This window comes from Monopterus albus, unplaced genomic scaffold (assembly GCF_001952655.1).
Source record: "Monopterus albus unplaced genomic scaffold, M_albus_1.0 scaffold372.1, whole genome shotgun sequence".
In the NCBI taxonomy this organism is placed as follows: domain Eukaryota; kingdom Metazoa; phylum Chordata; class Actinopteri; order Synbranchiformes; family Synbranchidae; genus Monopterus; species Monopterus albus.
Genome location: NW_018128252.1, coordinates 33,158 through 47,688, shown reverse-complemented (window position 1 = coordinate 47,688; position 14,531 = coordinate 33,158). Strand labels below are relative to the sequence as shown.

At 38.5% G+C, this 14,531-nt stretch overlaps 2 protein-coding genes across 2 annotated transcripts; both read right to left on the bottom strand.

Annotated features, from left to right (window-relative positions):
• Positions 1–2,869: 2,869 nt before the first annotated feature.
• Positions 2,870–6,010, bottom strand: LOC109951235 (gamma-aminobutyric acid receptor-associated protein-like 2). The gene is made up of 4 exons (XM_020585600.1): positions 5,814–6,010; positions 4,407–4,462; positions 4,157–4,329; positions 2,870–3,052 (listed from the first exon to the last, which is right to left on the bottom strand). The coding sequence occupies exons 1-4, from the start codon at positions 5,845–5,847 to the stop codon at positions 2,962–2,964; spliced, it is 354 nt and encodes a 117-aa protein (XP_020441256.1). The 5' UTR covers positions 5,848–6,010; the 3' UTR covers positions 2,870–2,961.
• A 263-nt stretch (positions 6,011–6,273) lies between these two features.
• nqo1 (NAD(P)H dehydrogenase, quinone 1) lies at positions 6,274–12,978 on the bottom strand. Its single transcript, XM_020585599.1, has 6 exons — positions 12,607–12,978; positions 10,542–10,709; positions 10,001–10,131; positions 9,590–9,703; positions 9,080–9,181; positions 6,274–7,795 (listed from the first exon to the last, which is right to left on the bottom strand). Exons 1-6 carry the CDS (start codon positions 12,608–12,610, stop codon positions 7,478–7,480), a joined length of 837 nt encoding a protein of 278 aa, XP_020441255.1. The 5' UTR covers positions 12,611–12,978; the 3' UTR covers positions 6,274–7,477.
• Positions 12,979–14,531: the final 1,553 nt, after the last annotated feature.

The following is a 14,531-nucleotide window of genomic DNA, read 5'->3' as shown; positions in this document are numbered from 1 at the left end:
TTTATTTTTTTTTTGTTATTTTACCCCTTTTTTTTTTTTTTTTTTTTTGTAAGTAGCAACAAAACCCTCATTAAATTGCGACTGATGCAAAACTGGTGCAGGATTTTAACACTTGCCAACTAACAAGAGCACAACTCACCCTTTGAGGCATCTTTTGACCAGTTTCCAGTTAGTTTTAGAATAGATTTTTCGATGTTTTCATGTTACTTTTAAAACCAAGATATGTAGACCTTCTACACTTTTGGCTGTTCCTTAGACTAGACTAAAACCATTTGCAGTCAGAGCTCCCAGACTATGGAACAGCCTCCCTGCATAAATCAGATCAACTGATTCTAGCTGGTCTTGTAAAATGCTTCTTAAAATACATCTTTATAGACTGGCCTTCCTGTGATGTTTTAGAATACTTTTTCTAAATTTGTGTTTTTATTCTCCTTTAAATCAGGTTTTAAAATTTTGTCCTATGGTGACAGGTCTTCATTGTAGTTTTACAGGTTTTGTTTTTATTCTCTGTAAAGCACTTTGTGAACCCTGTTTTAGAGATGTGCTCTACAAACAGTTTCTTCTTATTATTATTCTTATAATGTGTAACCATTTTAGTGTGTTTTGCATCTCTGCAGGTCTTTTCTGTATTTGATTGTTGCTTATTATGCTGTCCACCTGCATGCTTACTCCAACACACCTCTAACAAAACAGCATTAAGAAGCTGTTGTTCTCTTTCTCATTCCAGCTAGTTTCCTTTTTACAGTTACACCAGCCAGGCCTTTTATACCAAGACTTAAACACACTAGGACGTTGTAACTTGTCCAGATCACCAAACCCAGTGTTCCTCAAGAGCAAAACCTGGTTCTACTGTATTGATCTACTCTGGCTTCCCTGTTGTTTCAGCTCAGTGAACAGTTCATTTGAAGGAATGTTTGTACAGCAGTGAGTGATGTACGGGGTGATTTAGAGCTCCCTCCAAGGTACAAGAGGAGGGGGTGGTTAGGGCATTATGACAGTAGACTTTTAGAGACCTGAGGGAAATAAATGGAGATTTTTCAGACAAGTTTTTTTTTAAATTGCAACAATCTTCTAGTTGATTACAGTAATTTTTGTTTTAACAATTTTAACAGCAGTAGTGATTGTAATTGTGGTTGCAGTCATGGTTTTTACCCTTGGGTGTGTTAACTGCTGTAGCTATACTACATGTGAAGTGATAAATATTCACACCCTGTATACTTGGAAGATAGAACGTTTATAGTTCACTTGACTAAGAGTAATCACAAACACTAACAGCACAAAAACTACATTAAAATGTCCATAGAAGGTTCTCAAACCAGTTTTTAGCATATTTTCTCATAATTTTCTGCTCTCCATTTCAATATTTGCCTGTCTTGAGGTTGCTCTATGAAACTCAACTTAAAGCATACAGTGCATCCAGAAAGTATTCACAGCGCTTAACTCATCCTCAAACTGTTATGTTACAGTTTTATTCCAAAATGGATTAAATTCATTATTGTCCTCAAAATTCTACAAACAATACTCCATAATGACATTGTGAAAAAAAAGTTTGTTTGAAGTCTTTGTCCATTCTGAAATGGGGCCATGAATGAAGAGTCAGAGGATCACCAAAGTCAGTGAAACTAATCACCAAAGGAACTTGAATATCTGTAGAAGAGTTCATGTCAATAGTTATTGAGATGTTTCACTCTGAACCACAAATGTGAAGCTGATGATGGTACAGGAGGGGGAGCTCAGGAGATCCCTGAAATAAATGGACTTCATCCAGTGGAGCTCATGAGGGAACCAAATTTCATGGCAACCAATGAATGCATGGACCGATTAGTGGATCGACTGACCAACACCATCATCACTATCAACTTTTAGGACCTTTAACACAAATAGGGCCATTTTGCACAAGTACATCTTCTTTGACAAATATTGGGAAAATCTTTCAAATCAAAAACAACTTACTAATCGATTTCAATACAAGTTGTCTAAATAAAGCAGCAGTTAATGATCCACTGTGTCAGACACTTGAGAAAATCAGTGACATGTCCTCAGAGAGAAGAGTTCATAGAGGTTGGGGAAGAACATGTCTCAATATCTAGGATGAGCAGGAATTTGTGCTTGAAAGCAGAAACAGGATTCCTTGTTACTTTCTCTGAATCTGAATTTACGTGTTTACTACAAAGTATATGGCAAGTTCATAGAAAGGCTGTAAGATGAGGATGTGATACAGGATAAGAAAACCACTGAGGCAGGCAAATTCACAGTGACGTTGTTGGTATGACACTATTGCAACATTTATCTGCAATAAATTTACCTCTTAATATGCAATGTTCATCCTTTTTTCCCATTTAAATACCATGGAGATATAGCTAGCAAGCAATAGCCTGAAAAATATTCGGTGACGTTTAGAAGTCTAAACGATTAATCCATTAACTGAGAAAATATCAAAATTAAAATAAATTTTAAAAAAAATTTAACACATTTAATTGGCATTTTGAAAAGATGACTGACCAGGTTTGATTTTAATCTTTTTATTGGTTAGGTCATCCAGCTACCTTACCTTTAAATAAGTAAATTACAAGTTTTTAAATATTGTCTTCAAAGAATAAAGCATAACTATAGGTCATTCACAGTTTAAACTATGAATAAAAAAAAAAGCCTCCTCCTAAAACACTCAAACAACAACATCAAACTAATAATAACTGAAAAGTAACACACTATACACAACTGAATCTATTAAATGACAAGGAAGTGGTGCAACGAACACAGCAAACACACCGGTGCTCTCAATGTTTATCCTGTTAGTTGAGCAGTCAGTTCATCTCTCTGTTTCATTCATGTCACTGAATCTTTCTGGGGCTTCCCTCTGTGTCTCCAGGGGTTGAGTGAGGGATGTGATTTGATGTAGGTGGGTGTCAGTATAGCGGTGGGCGCCGCAGGTAAGGCCAGTCATGATCATGACTTTTGGATTTAAAAACCAAAGGTGTTCTCGCCACTGTAGGCTACGTATAAAAAGCCATCCTCGTCCTTCTCTTTCTCGTACAGCTGCCCCATCGTGATGCTGAAACATGAAGGAAGATGCAGTGTTACTATGCGCTCAGGATAGCATCAGCCGCTACTGTCAACAGTGAACGTCTCCTACTAACAAGAGTTGTGTTTGAATGCAAAGCCTGGTGTATCCTACTCCTCTGTGCCACCGAGCTCCACTCTTGTCCACGGCTATTAAAAACACAGCAGTGAGCCACACTAGCACCATGTGGCAAGTTCCTTCATAATCATGAACGCACACACACTGTGGTTTATTTTGACTCAGTCCCACTTATACTGTCATACAGTCTAGTGCAGCGATGGAAAGTATTACTATGTACATCTACCAAGGTACTGTACTTAATTTAAACTTTGAGGTACTTTTACTTTACACAGATATTTCCATTTTCTGCAGCTTTACGCTTCTAGTGCAATAGATTACAGAGGGAAACACTAGGCAATTTTCAGATTGATTACTGATATTATGATGCATTATTACAGACTAAGCATCATGAAATGAGTTAGACACTGACGTTAAAAACATGCAGACTCCACACAGAAAGGCCCCGCTCAGGATTTGAACCCAGAGACTTGCTGTGAGGTGACAGTGCTATCCACTGCACCACCATGATGTGGGCAGGCAAAATAAACAAATAAATAACTAAATTAAATAACATAATGTCCACAGGCATGTGGTTTAATTTGCAGCATTTCAGGGCAAGTGATTAACTGATTATGAAGGCGGTTCCCATTTTATTTTCTCTTGCTCTGTGTGCATCTGTGGACACGTGTTCACTAAGCATGTATGTTTCTGTTCAGGCTTAATCTTTCTCTACTTATCCTCCCAACATGCAAGTAAGTCCTGACATGAATTTGAAAATGAGACATACAGAGACAAATATGAAAACAACGGACCAGTTTTAAATATACCCATCATGTTGTTGTCGATGTGAAAGGGCAGAAAATGCGTCCAGATTATGTTATTACTGCTAATTTAAAGTTGTTCTTTTGTTTTGCCAAATCATATTATGTCCTCATAGAACAGCAATTGTTCTGAGGACCAGTACTGGTCCACAGACTGGGTATTGAGAAAGTCTGAAGTAAACATAAACAAGAAATCCCCCTCCAGTATCCTGACCTAGACTGAGGCACTGTCTTGTCCACAAACAGGAAGATGGCTTTCTCTGAGGGCAGCTGGATGCGTTTCCTGATGATCCACATGAACTGAGCCACTGTGATGTCGGATGGGACCAGGTACTTCCTCTTGTCAATGTCCACTATCTGTGATCCCGACACTTTCTCCACAATCACCTGACAAACCAGACATGGTTATAACCAACACGCAACACACAATGAAACAGAGATCTTCTAAACCATGTATCACTCACCGGGACCCTGTCAGGGTACTTGTTGCGGATTTTGGCAGACTCGATGCAACGATGTTCTGCAGGACAAAAAATCAACAGTTATTTTAGGCTGCTGAATGTTTTATGTGACAACAGAGAAATATGACTCTTATTCTGTACTTCCTCTTCTGTACAGACACCAGAAGCAACAAGTCATGGACAAAGATATTTGACAGCTGAGGTGTGAGATTCATTGCAGATTAAGATGCACTGGGACTGTCTGAACCATACCACTAATAAATCTGGTCACTCAAAAAAGGTGAACGTGCCTCTGATAACTTGAGGCCATTTTGCATTATTTTTAAAGGTTTTGTTTAAACAATTAGATTTATTGACAAAAATTATTTAATGCAACATGACTAGCTACATAGAAAATGAAAAGATGAGATTAAGGCCGCAACTAAGTTATTTTTATTATTAGCTATCGACTACTTTCTTGATAAACCACCTAGTGATTTGTCTATAAAAAAGTCAGAAAATAACAAAAAAAAAAAAAAAAAAAAAAAAAAAAAAAAAAAAAAAAAAATGCCTGTTACATGTTTCACAGAACCCAAGCTGATGTCTTCAAACATCTTGTCCGACCTAGAGCTGCAAGTTTGTTCAACCCATCTACCACAGTGTCTTTATTTTTTCTTGTATAGGTGTGCTGTATGCACAGGTATACAAGAAATATACTAAACATACTGTTTCCCCTTAAAAACAGTAAATCTTCACTTTGTAAAACTTAAAAAAATACTGACAAATGATTAATCAGTTATCAAAATAATTGTCACTTCATTTTCTATGATTGATCGGTGCATGATCCTTGCAGCTTTAATGAGATGCCAAGTCAGCGTCTGTTCTGACCAAAGAACTTTATTTTTGTGTCCAGGTGACGCCTACAAGGCGGGTGGAGAGAGAAACATAAGATGTTTCGCTGCATGAACAGACACATTTCGGCTAAATTATCCAACAGCTAACAGGAGCGCACCTCCACGCAGAATGGAGGCTTAGCACCTCGCTGTGTCAACATCCACCATCAGCCTGTAAACAGGTCGTCGTTCGCTGGCAGTAAGAGCAAATACACGATGATTTGCTCGCCTACACTAACTCAACGCCTCGATTTTAGAGTGGAAACCGGCGAGGTGGCCTTTACATGAGCTGACATGAACATTTACATCGATATTTATCGTGTGTGCTGTAGCTTACAGCTAGCTTGCCAACTACCACAGTCCGCTTTCTAAACAAAAGCCGGAAGGACAGGCCGGCGTTTGGCCTACGCCAAGTGGGATTATATTTTTAATAATACACCCGGAATTATTTCTCAAACGACAAAATACATGATTTCTCTTCATAATGCGGGGAATTTTTTAACACTTTCACCTAAATAACACCTGCCTCCACCCTTACCCAAGGAGTGATCCTCTTTGAACATCCATTTCATGTTTGCCGTTTTAGGACTCGTTTCTCTTGATGTGGCAAATAACACACGCGTCTCAAAGTTAAGCTTAAGTAAAACTCTGTCTTTTGTATCCTCTTAAATATAGCTGTTAAATTACAGATACAACGACGAAATCTCGAACCACACAATAAACAACCGCCTCTTCGCTCACCATCAGCCAGCTGAGCACTACCCCGACGTCACTCCTGGACTGTACCATTCCCCGGCACAGAGGAGGGGGAACCACAGGGAAAAAACTAGGGCGCTCGCCAATCTTATGTTTAAATAATCAAAATTAAAGACTCACAATTAATAGTATAAGTGAAATTTACGTCTTGAAATACATTTCAAGGCTTAGAATAGATCGATGCTTTTCGAGTGGCAACCTTTTGTACATGATTTTTATTTGATCATACCTACTATTTCTTGCTTTGCTAAGAACAAAAACATAACCACATTACGGAGACACTTAGGTGCCAAACACAACTGCGTTTTAGGAAACAACAGTAATATGAAAAACGCAACAGCATTTCATAAAGGCAGGGCACACCCTGGACAGGTCGTCAGGTTATCACAGGTCTGACACCAGGCTGGCACACAGATACATACAATCACATACAAATTCACACTAAAGGACACTTTGTTGACAAGCTAACATAGGCTACCTGAAAACTGCGGCTGCGAGGTTCAGACTCGGAACCGCTGTGATCAAATTCACATTTAATCAGATTCTTTGCAGTAATAAACTGTAACCTACATTACTGAAAGCCCCACTGTCATTACTCACTATACTAAATGAATGCCAATGCAACAACATTCAACCTGCAACAACCGTTTTTCCACTTGAGGGCGGCAGAAACAGGGTGTGAACACAAATGACGTCTCACGGTGAACTTGCCAGCATATTGAGTATTGCTGTGTATGTACAGCATCATACACACATGCAGTAGTTATGCAACACTATCATTCATTTGGTGTGGCGTTCACCCAATATTCAGGTGATAATTCTCTCTAAGTTCATCATCAGAGATGCCATTCACAGTCACACTATTTTCACATTGTTAGTGTAAAATATCAGTTATAGCCCCTTCCAACTAACAAAAAATAAAGAACTGCAATTTCTATACAAAATAGCCTACAGCCATGGATAGATTATAAAAACTAATTTTAATTTGCATAGTACAGACTCTCACATTTCAAATTTGCCTCAAAGGTCTTTACAGTCTCTATGGAATATAACTCCCTCAGTGATTAAGAAAGAAAAACAGGAAGAAACACCTGAAAGAGCAACAGAGGACGGATCCCTATTCAAAGATTGGCAGACTTGAAGCAAGAATAGCCATGTCACAATATCCTACATCAAAAATTGTACTTATTTTAATATCAAAATTGTACTTAAATATACAGTACACTCTTATTGTTACACCACTGACACTAGATTAGCCTTTTACATTATTTGGCCTGTTAGCAATTACAAAAGCAGTCTTTGCATCTAAATAACCATAAGTTTAAATCAGTGTTATCTATATTGTTTATTTCATCTTCAGAAGACAATTAAAAAATCACAGTGTTAAAATGCAAACTTGTAATATATAGATAGGTTTAAAGACACATGAGTGAAGGTTTGTTTGGTTTATTTTCCATCTGTGGGTTGAGCTTTGGTCTGGTTGTCAGGTGGCAGCGCCTTCCCCAGATGGTGTCCTACAGTGATGCCGTAGGGCTGCAGCTTTAGCTCCTCCCTCACTTTGGGTTTGAGCATGAAGCCCCCCTGAAAGCTGAGGTCAAACAGCTCACTGGGGGCAAACGTCAAAGGCTTTTCTGCCAGCACGCCTTTTAGTCTGGCTCGCCAACCTTCTAGCATTGTGGTTCGCACACTGGGAGGACAGTGGGCCACACTCCAGAATATCTGAGGAGCAAGAACCTGAAATCCACAGAAGCGCAGAATGCCGCTCTGACAGAAACAAATAAACAGGAGAGATGCTGGTTAACTTCTGTCCAGCGGCACAGAGTGCTTCTTAATTGTTAACATTGGCCTTATTGTATTTTCCCCCTATTAGTTTAAATGGAGATGCAGACAGGAAGCATGAGGAAAGACAGGTATAACATTCAACAAAGGTCAGCCAGAATCAAATCAGGGTGGTACAATTATACATCTAAAACCATAAGTCACCAGGAAACTCCTTTAATTCATTCACTGCTGTGTATACAAGGTCTGTATAACAGGATTTCTATACGAGGTGTGCCAGCTTGGGCTAGGGTATGTATTGAGCCATATATTTCTGTCCAAACCTGACCTAAGTCCGAGATTGTGGTGATCAAACCTGACAAGCATAGTGTATTTCATGTCTGAACCCAACCTGAGCTTGACACAGCTGAGTTTGTGTGGTGTTTATATATGGATCGTGTACGTCTAAAATTATGTGTTGTTGTGCACTTAACCAACTCATCATTTTAACTTTTAAAAGGCCTAGCACATTAAATTAGCCTACACTAAAGAAAAAGCATGGATTCATTTAGAGGTGCAATTACACCTGTTTAGCCTAAAGTTCAATGTAAGAGGTTGAACCCAACCTGAATGTGAGCATGATTTCTACATGTGTCTGATCCTGCCCCAAACCCTCGGGTACCAATGGGTCCTGTTGGACTCGGTTCGGGTATCTACCCTCTAGTTTGAGTCTGTTAATTGTTCCAGACTCTAGGTAAAAAAAATTAAAAAATAAAGATGATCAGCTTTTGCCGTACTTCCATCTTGACTCAAGTCTTTTCAGTCAGCCACAGATCTACAAACATGGTCTCTGACCTTAAATCTCCACATAAAACCCACTTTTATACATTGGCTTTTCCATTTCATTTTTTACAATTAATTCTTTTACTGTGAAATAGCGTTTGCATGCCTAATTTCTGTATTTATGTTTGTTTTACTCTTTTATTGTGTTGTATGCAGTAAAATTGTTTGTAGCTATTATTTAACTCGTCCTTGTGCTCTCTTTTAACTGTTTATATGCTGTAGCTTATTATTATCAGACAGAAAACACTGGCGTTCTCCATTAGCTGTTTCTCCATTATAAGTATTTTTAAGTTTGATAAATACTTTACACTAACATTTGTAAGAAGAAATGCTGTAAAAGTGAAGGATTTTTACCTCTATATTTCACTTAAGTCATTTTTTTAGCAGTTTGATAAACATGGGTTCTCAACCTTACAGACCTGAGCAAAGGTCATCTGTGTCTCTCACCTGTAGAGGCCACAGGGGGATGTTGATGTCACCATGGACACCGTCAGGCTGGAACATAGTGTGCATTGCTCCAGTGGTGAAGGACAATATTGCTTTTTTATCCTTCAAGGAAAAAGAATTATACAGTGATTACACAGAATAATGACATAAAAAACACTGATTTGTACTGTAACTGCTTAAATAGCTGCTGATCTGATGGACTCACTGGACTATATTAATAAATAAGATAAGAAAAAATAGATTAACAAAAATAACAACAAATCTAATCATCATCAAGTTGAATAAAGAGCCCATTTAGATGGTTTAGATGAGATAACTAGAGCTCACTGACTGTGACAAACACTGATCTCATCTAATTTAATATAAAACACAATATCTTTGAGCCAGCTGTTACACAGGGAAAGATGTTTACATTTAAGCAAGCTGAAGAAGGGAGGAAGAAAGTTTTATCATTATCATCATTTTGAATCCCTGGGTTGGATAAAGCGCTCTTGTCCTCGTAATACAGACCGTGAAAATACCGTTATCGTATAGCTTATCCAGGCTGTAGGCGAAGCCATGTGTCAGCACTCTGTCTATCCAGCCCTTTAAGATGGCAGGCACACTGAACCAGTACATGGGAAACTGCAGGAAAACAACAATTTTCAGTGATATATATAGTATGCAGTTTGTTTGTTCTTTGCTCTGCATAATATCTGTTCTGTACTTTAGATATGTGCATTTTGTTTTGTGCTGTTCTGCACGTGTTATGTACCTATTATTGCATGACAGAATAAAAGCAAAAAACCATTCATTCCTTTAATTTTATTAACTTGTTAGGGCCAGAGCCAGAAAAGGCTAAATTTAATCTGTTTTTTTTTCTGTGCAAAGTTTCCTAAACATTACAAGAAATATTAGTTTAGGCTCAGACTGAATTATGACCTGGAAGATGACGAGATCAGCCTCCTTTATTTTGCGCTGCTCTGCTACAATGTCGTCGCGGAGGCGGCCCTCCTTCCAGGCGTGCATGGACTCCTCTCCGTACCTGAAATGCTCTGGTTTCTTCAGATCACCTAGACATGACAAACAGCTTTAGAAATTAACAAATACAGATGGTGATACAGTGTATAACAATGGTGAATTGAACCATGTATTTACTTTATGAGCTGTTTTTAAAGACATTCAACTTTAGTAGAAACCAGTAGGCTTGGAGCTGAGAGACAAAAACAGGGTAGCGAAGGGGGGTGGGGGCCGACAGACTAAAATGTTGGTTTTAGTCCTTTCTTGGGATTTATTGACAGTAAGAAAATACAGACAAACCCTATCCTGTATTTGCGTAACAGATTTCAGCGTGAACCCAGTATCCAGATGTGAGGATAATTTGTAAAAAACGTAGACTCAATACAAAGTTGCACCACTGCCTCTCAAATCCTGACTTGCATATTTTTTAGTTATTAAAAAGAAAGGGAGACAGGGGGATCACCAATGATGTCATCCTGTGTGGCTATGGCAGTGAAGTTCATGGCATACAGGTCTGACACAATGACCTTGTATCCCTGCTCTGTCAGCTCCTGAACCGCCACATCACGAGCCGCTGCGTTGAATGAGGCTGGGCTTTGGTGGGCGTACACGATCAGAGCTGTCTTCTGAGCTCAGTCACACACACACACACACACACACACACACACACACACACACACACACACACACACACACACACACAGATTGTGTCTCCATAACTTCAGGGGACATTACATTGACTTACAATCATTTCCTGGAGTGTTACCCTAACCCTAACCATAAACCAAGTCTTCAGTTCAGTGACTAATATCAGGACTTGCTTTTTGTCACCAAAAGGAACATCATGTGTTATTAAGTGTTACACAGACATTTTGCAACAAGTAAATTTTTTCAGTACCACCTTCTAATAAATTAAGAGTTTTTAACTATTTATTCTTATATTAAAGGATAAACTAGATTAAGTCTCCACATGCTTTCTTGGAGCATAAAATTTTGGAAGGGGTGGTCAGGATGGGGCACATACTCAGAGAGGGGTGGCACATTTAAAGGTAAATTAAACCCCCAGTTATATGAAATAATAAACAATACATTATTAAGAATCAAACAGTTTATTCTGTTTTAAACAAAACACACCTAGTTCTTTCTTTAGCTATTTTTTGGCTGTGCTCTTTATTTACTCCTGGCTGAAAACATCGCTGCTGCACAAAATACACTTGAACTACTAAAAGTAAAAGTACACACATTATGCAGAATAGCATATTTAACATTAATGTATCATATTACTGTAATTACTGAGGTATTATTGTGTACATCACATTTATTGTTGCAGCTGGTAAAGAGGGAACTAATTTGAACTTCCCTTATAATGTGAAGTACCACTGCGTAGCTTGTAAATTTTCCACCAGAGATAAATAGTCTTATGATAATGTTATATTTTCCTTATTAATCTGATTCTAAAAAGTAACTAGTAACTAAAGGTATAAAAATAAACGTAGTGGAGTAAAAAGTACAATATTTGTTTCTAAAAGGTAGTGATGTAGAAGTATGAAGTAGCACAAAATGAAAATACTCAAGTAAAGTACAGATACCTCAAATTTACTTAAAGTACTTAGTTACAAATGTACTTAGTTACTTTCCACCACTGCTTGATAATTCGATAAGTGTTTGCATGTTTATAGGTTGGGACATTTATTATTACTACAGTCAACAATCGGAACTACTAGGATGAAGACCTATTTTATATTATTACAATTATTTCTTCTGTATGCTCTACAAACACCCCTTCCCCCACATCTATCCATCTATTATCCAGCTTGTTGCTGCCAGCAGCTGTAGCCTGTAGAAAACCAATGACGGCAGTAGCTTGCTAGCTAACAGTAGCTATAGCTACATTGTTACGCAACAGTGACTTGACATTTTTCCACAAACAATGGTGGCATTGGGCAGCCTGCAGGTTTTCACTTTACCTCAAAATTCAACAGGATAGTTACGTTAATATCAAGCCTATTATCTTGGGTGGCGAAAAAAACTCCTTTTGACTCTTTATCTTTTTGGTGAAATAATGTTATCCACAAAGGACGAAACGTGGCATGAACAAAGCTACGTTATGTGTGCTGTGGAGTGCAGGCATTAAAGTCATCCTGAAAAACTAAATATGAACCGACAGCCTGATACCGTCCCCTTTATCGCTGGAAGCAAATATGACATTTGCATGTAAAGTGAGCCTCAGATCGCTTCCTTCCTTCCAGTCAATCAGATACTAGCATTGACCTCATTCACATAATGCATACGGGTTTGCTATACTGGTAGGGACATACGGTCCACATGCAAAACTACGCTCTTGACTAAAAGTAAAGTGAGACTAAGCACTGCTACTAGTTGATTTAGTATAAGTGCGCTTTTGCTACATGGTTTGAAAAGTGCAGCAATCTGTGCAGACTTTGGTTTGTGCATAGAGAATGAAGCGATTTGCATGTATCCTACCGACAGGTGTATAGGAGGTCAGTAACAAATGAGTGGAGACTCACCCATGACAGTACACGTCCTCTGCTTTCTCCACTGTAGACCTGGTTGGCTTTCTTTGGATGACAATATGCTTAGACTGGATCAGATGGGGCAAATACCTATGAACATCACACACCCAGGGAGGAAAGTAAGGCTATATGACCGGTTTAGTTAAGTCGTTTGAAAGGGAGGGAGGAGTACTGTTTGTGTACGTGTGCGTGTGCGCGCACGCCTGAGCCAGTCGGGCTGTGTGAGAGAATGGTTGATTTTATTTGGCCCTAAAAAGAATGTATGGGTCATAAAGGGAATAGAGTCATAAGGCTTAATAAGTCACAAGAGCCTGTCAATGTGCCGAAAGCTGGGAAAGTAAACTTTTCACACAGAATAATATAATATAATGTTTTGAGGGGGAAATGAATAAGGCAGCCTGTTCTAATGTTAAATAAAAGTTAAATCTATAAGTCTTCGCTTTTTAACCAAGCTTTTGCTTTTTTTTTTATTGTGGTTTGTAAAGTTTCCTTACAACTTTCACTGGCAAACAAAGGTTTCCTATTGTTCAAAGTTCCCATGACACCCGAGCTGAGGAAGATCATGAGATACAAGTGAGAAGCTCCAACTATTACTGTAAATAGATTTTGGGGTGAGGTTGTTTGGCTAAGTGTGGCTAATTTAATTATCACTTCCCTCTCCCGTTTGGCTTTGGATATATGATTCTTTGTAATGTAGCATGTACAAAAGCATGTGAAAGTTTTTGTTAAATGTACAGCTGCACCTTGTGTAAAATGCAAATGTTCACATGTGAAAGGATGTTTACATATCACATGTAAAATAATATGAAAATCATGCCTTGAATGTTAAAACACATGAAATTTAGCTACTGAATATGTGCCATTTGCACATAGTGTGTAAAAAGTACCTCACATCTGGTAAATTCATGTTTTTTTCTCAGTCTCTCTGAGACACAATAGCGCCAGTTCTTCTTCTTCTGCAGGACATTAAATGTAAATGGGGTGACACTGAGCTGGCTGGTTGTGAGGAGTTTATATTTAAACTGCATGGAATTATTAGTGTTATAGAGGTCTTCTTCACATGGGTTTTGTTCCTGTACATATACCTGTGCTGTACTGTAACAAGTCAAAATGTCTGATGTGAAAATAGCATTTGTGTTATGTTAAAACAGCCTTTACTGTGTCACTTTAAGGGTAGCATATTAAAGTGCTTTTAATATTAGAAATGGACAATAAACCCTCAGTGCAATACCTGTAAATATAGATCCGTTAAACCCAGACTGTGTGTATATACTGTATATATATATATAAGGTCTGTAAGTGCTTTACTCCTATTTTGTCTCTTTTCCTAATGCACATTCCCCTGCATTTATGTACCCACTGAGAGCCGCTGTACCAGAGTCAAATTCCTCGTGTGTCCGACGCACCTGGCCAATAAAGCTCATTCTGATTCTGAGAAAGGTGTTTAAAAAAAATCAAGTACATACAGTTAAAAAGAATTTTGTATATGTGGAGTTTGTGTTTGTTCATCACAAACCATACAGTTAAAGCTTTGAGTTCTCCTTTTTTGTCCCAGTTTACTACTGGTCTGTGCACTCAGACACCTGGAGGCAGAGATATTGTGTAGTGGGTGGGACACATCCTCGGCACTGTGCATGTGAGCCTGGACAGGAACGTCACATGAAAACTTTGTCGACTGTTAATGTTTTGTATGGGAAGAAACTGTTAAGACGGCAGCACACAGGTACTGCAACAGGTGTTACGTCCGTTCTTCTGCCGCTAGGTGAGAGAGCGGAGAATGACTGAACCCAAACTACAGGGAGCGACTCAGAACAGAGATTTATTACACAAAAATATAATAAACAGCGAAGAGAGTCACCCTGGACCGGGCGGGAAGAGTAGCCAGACGGGAGAGACAGCAGGAGCCAGGAAGGAAATCA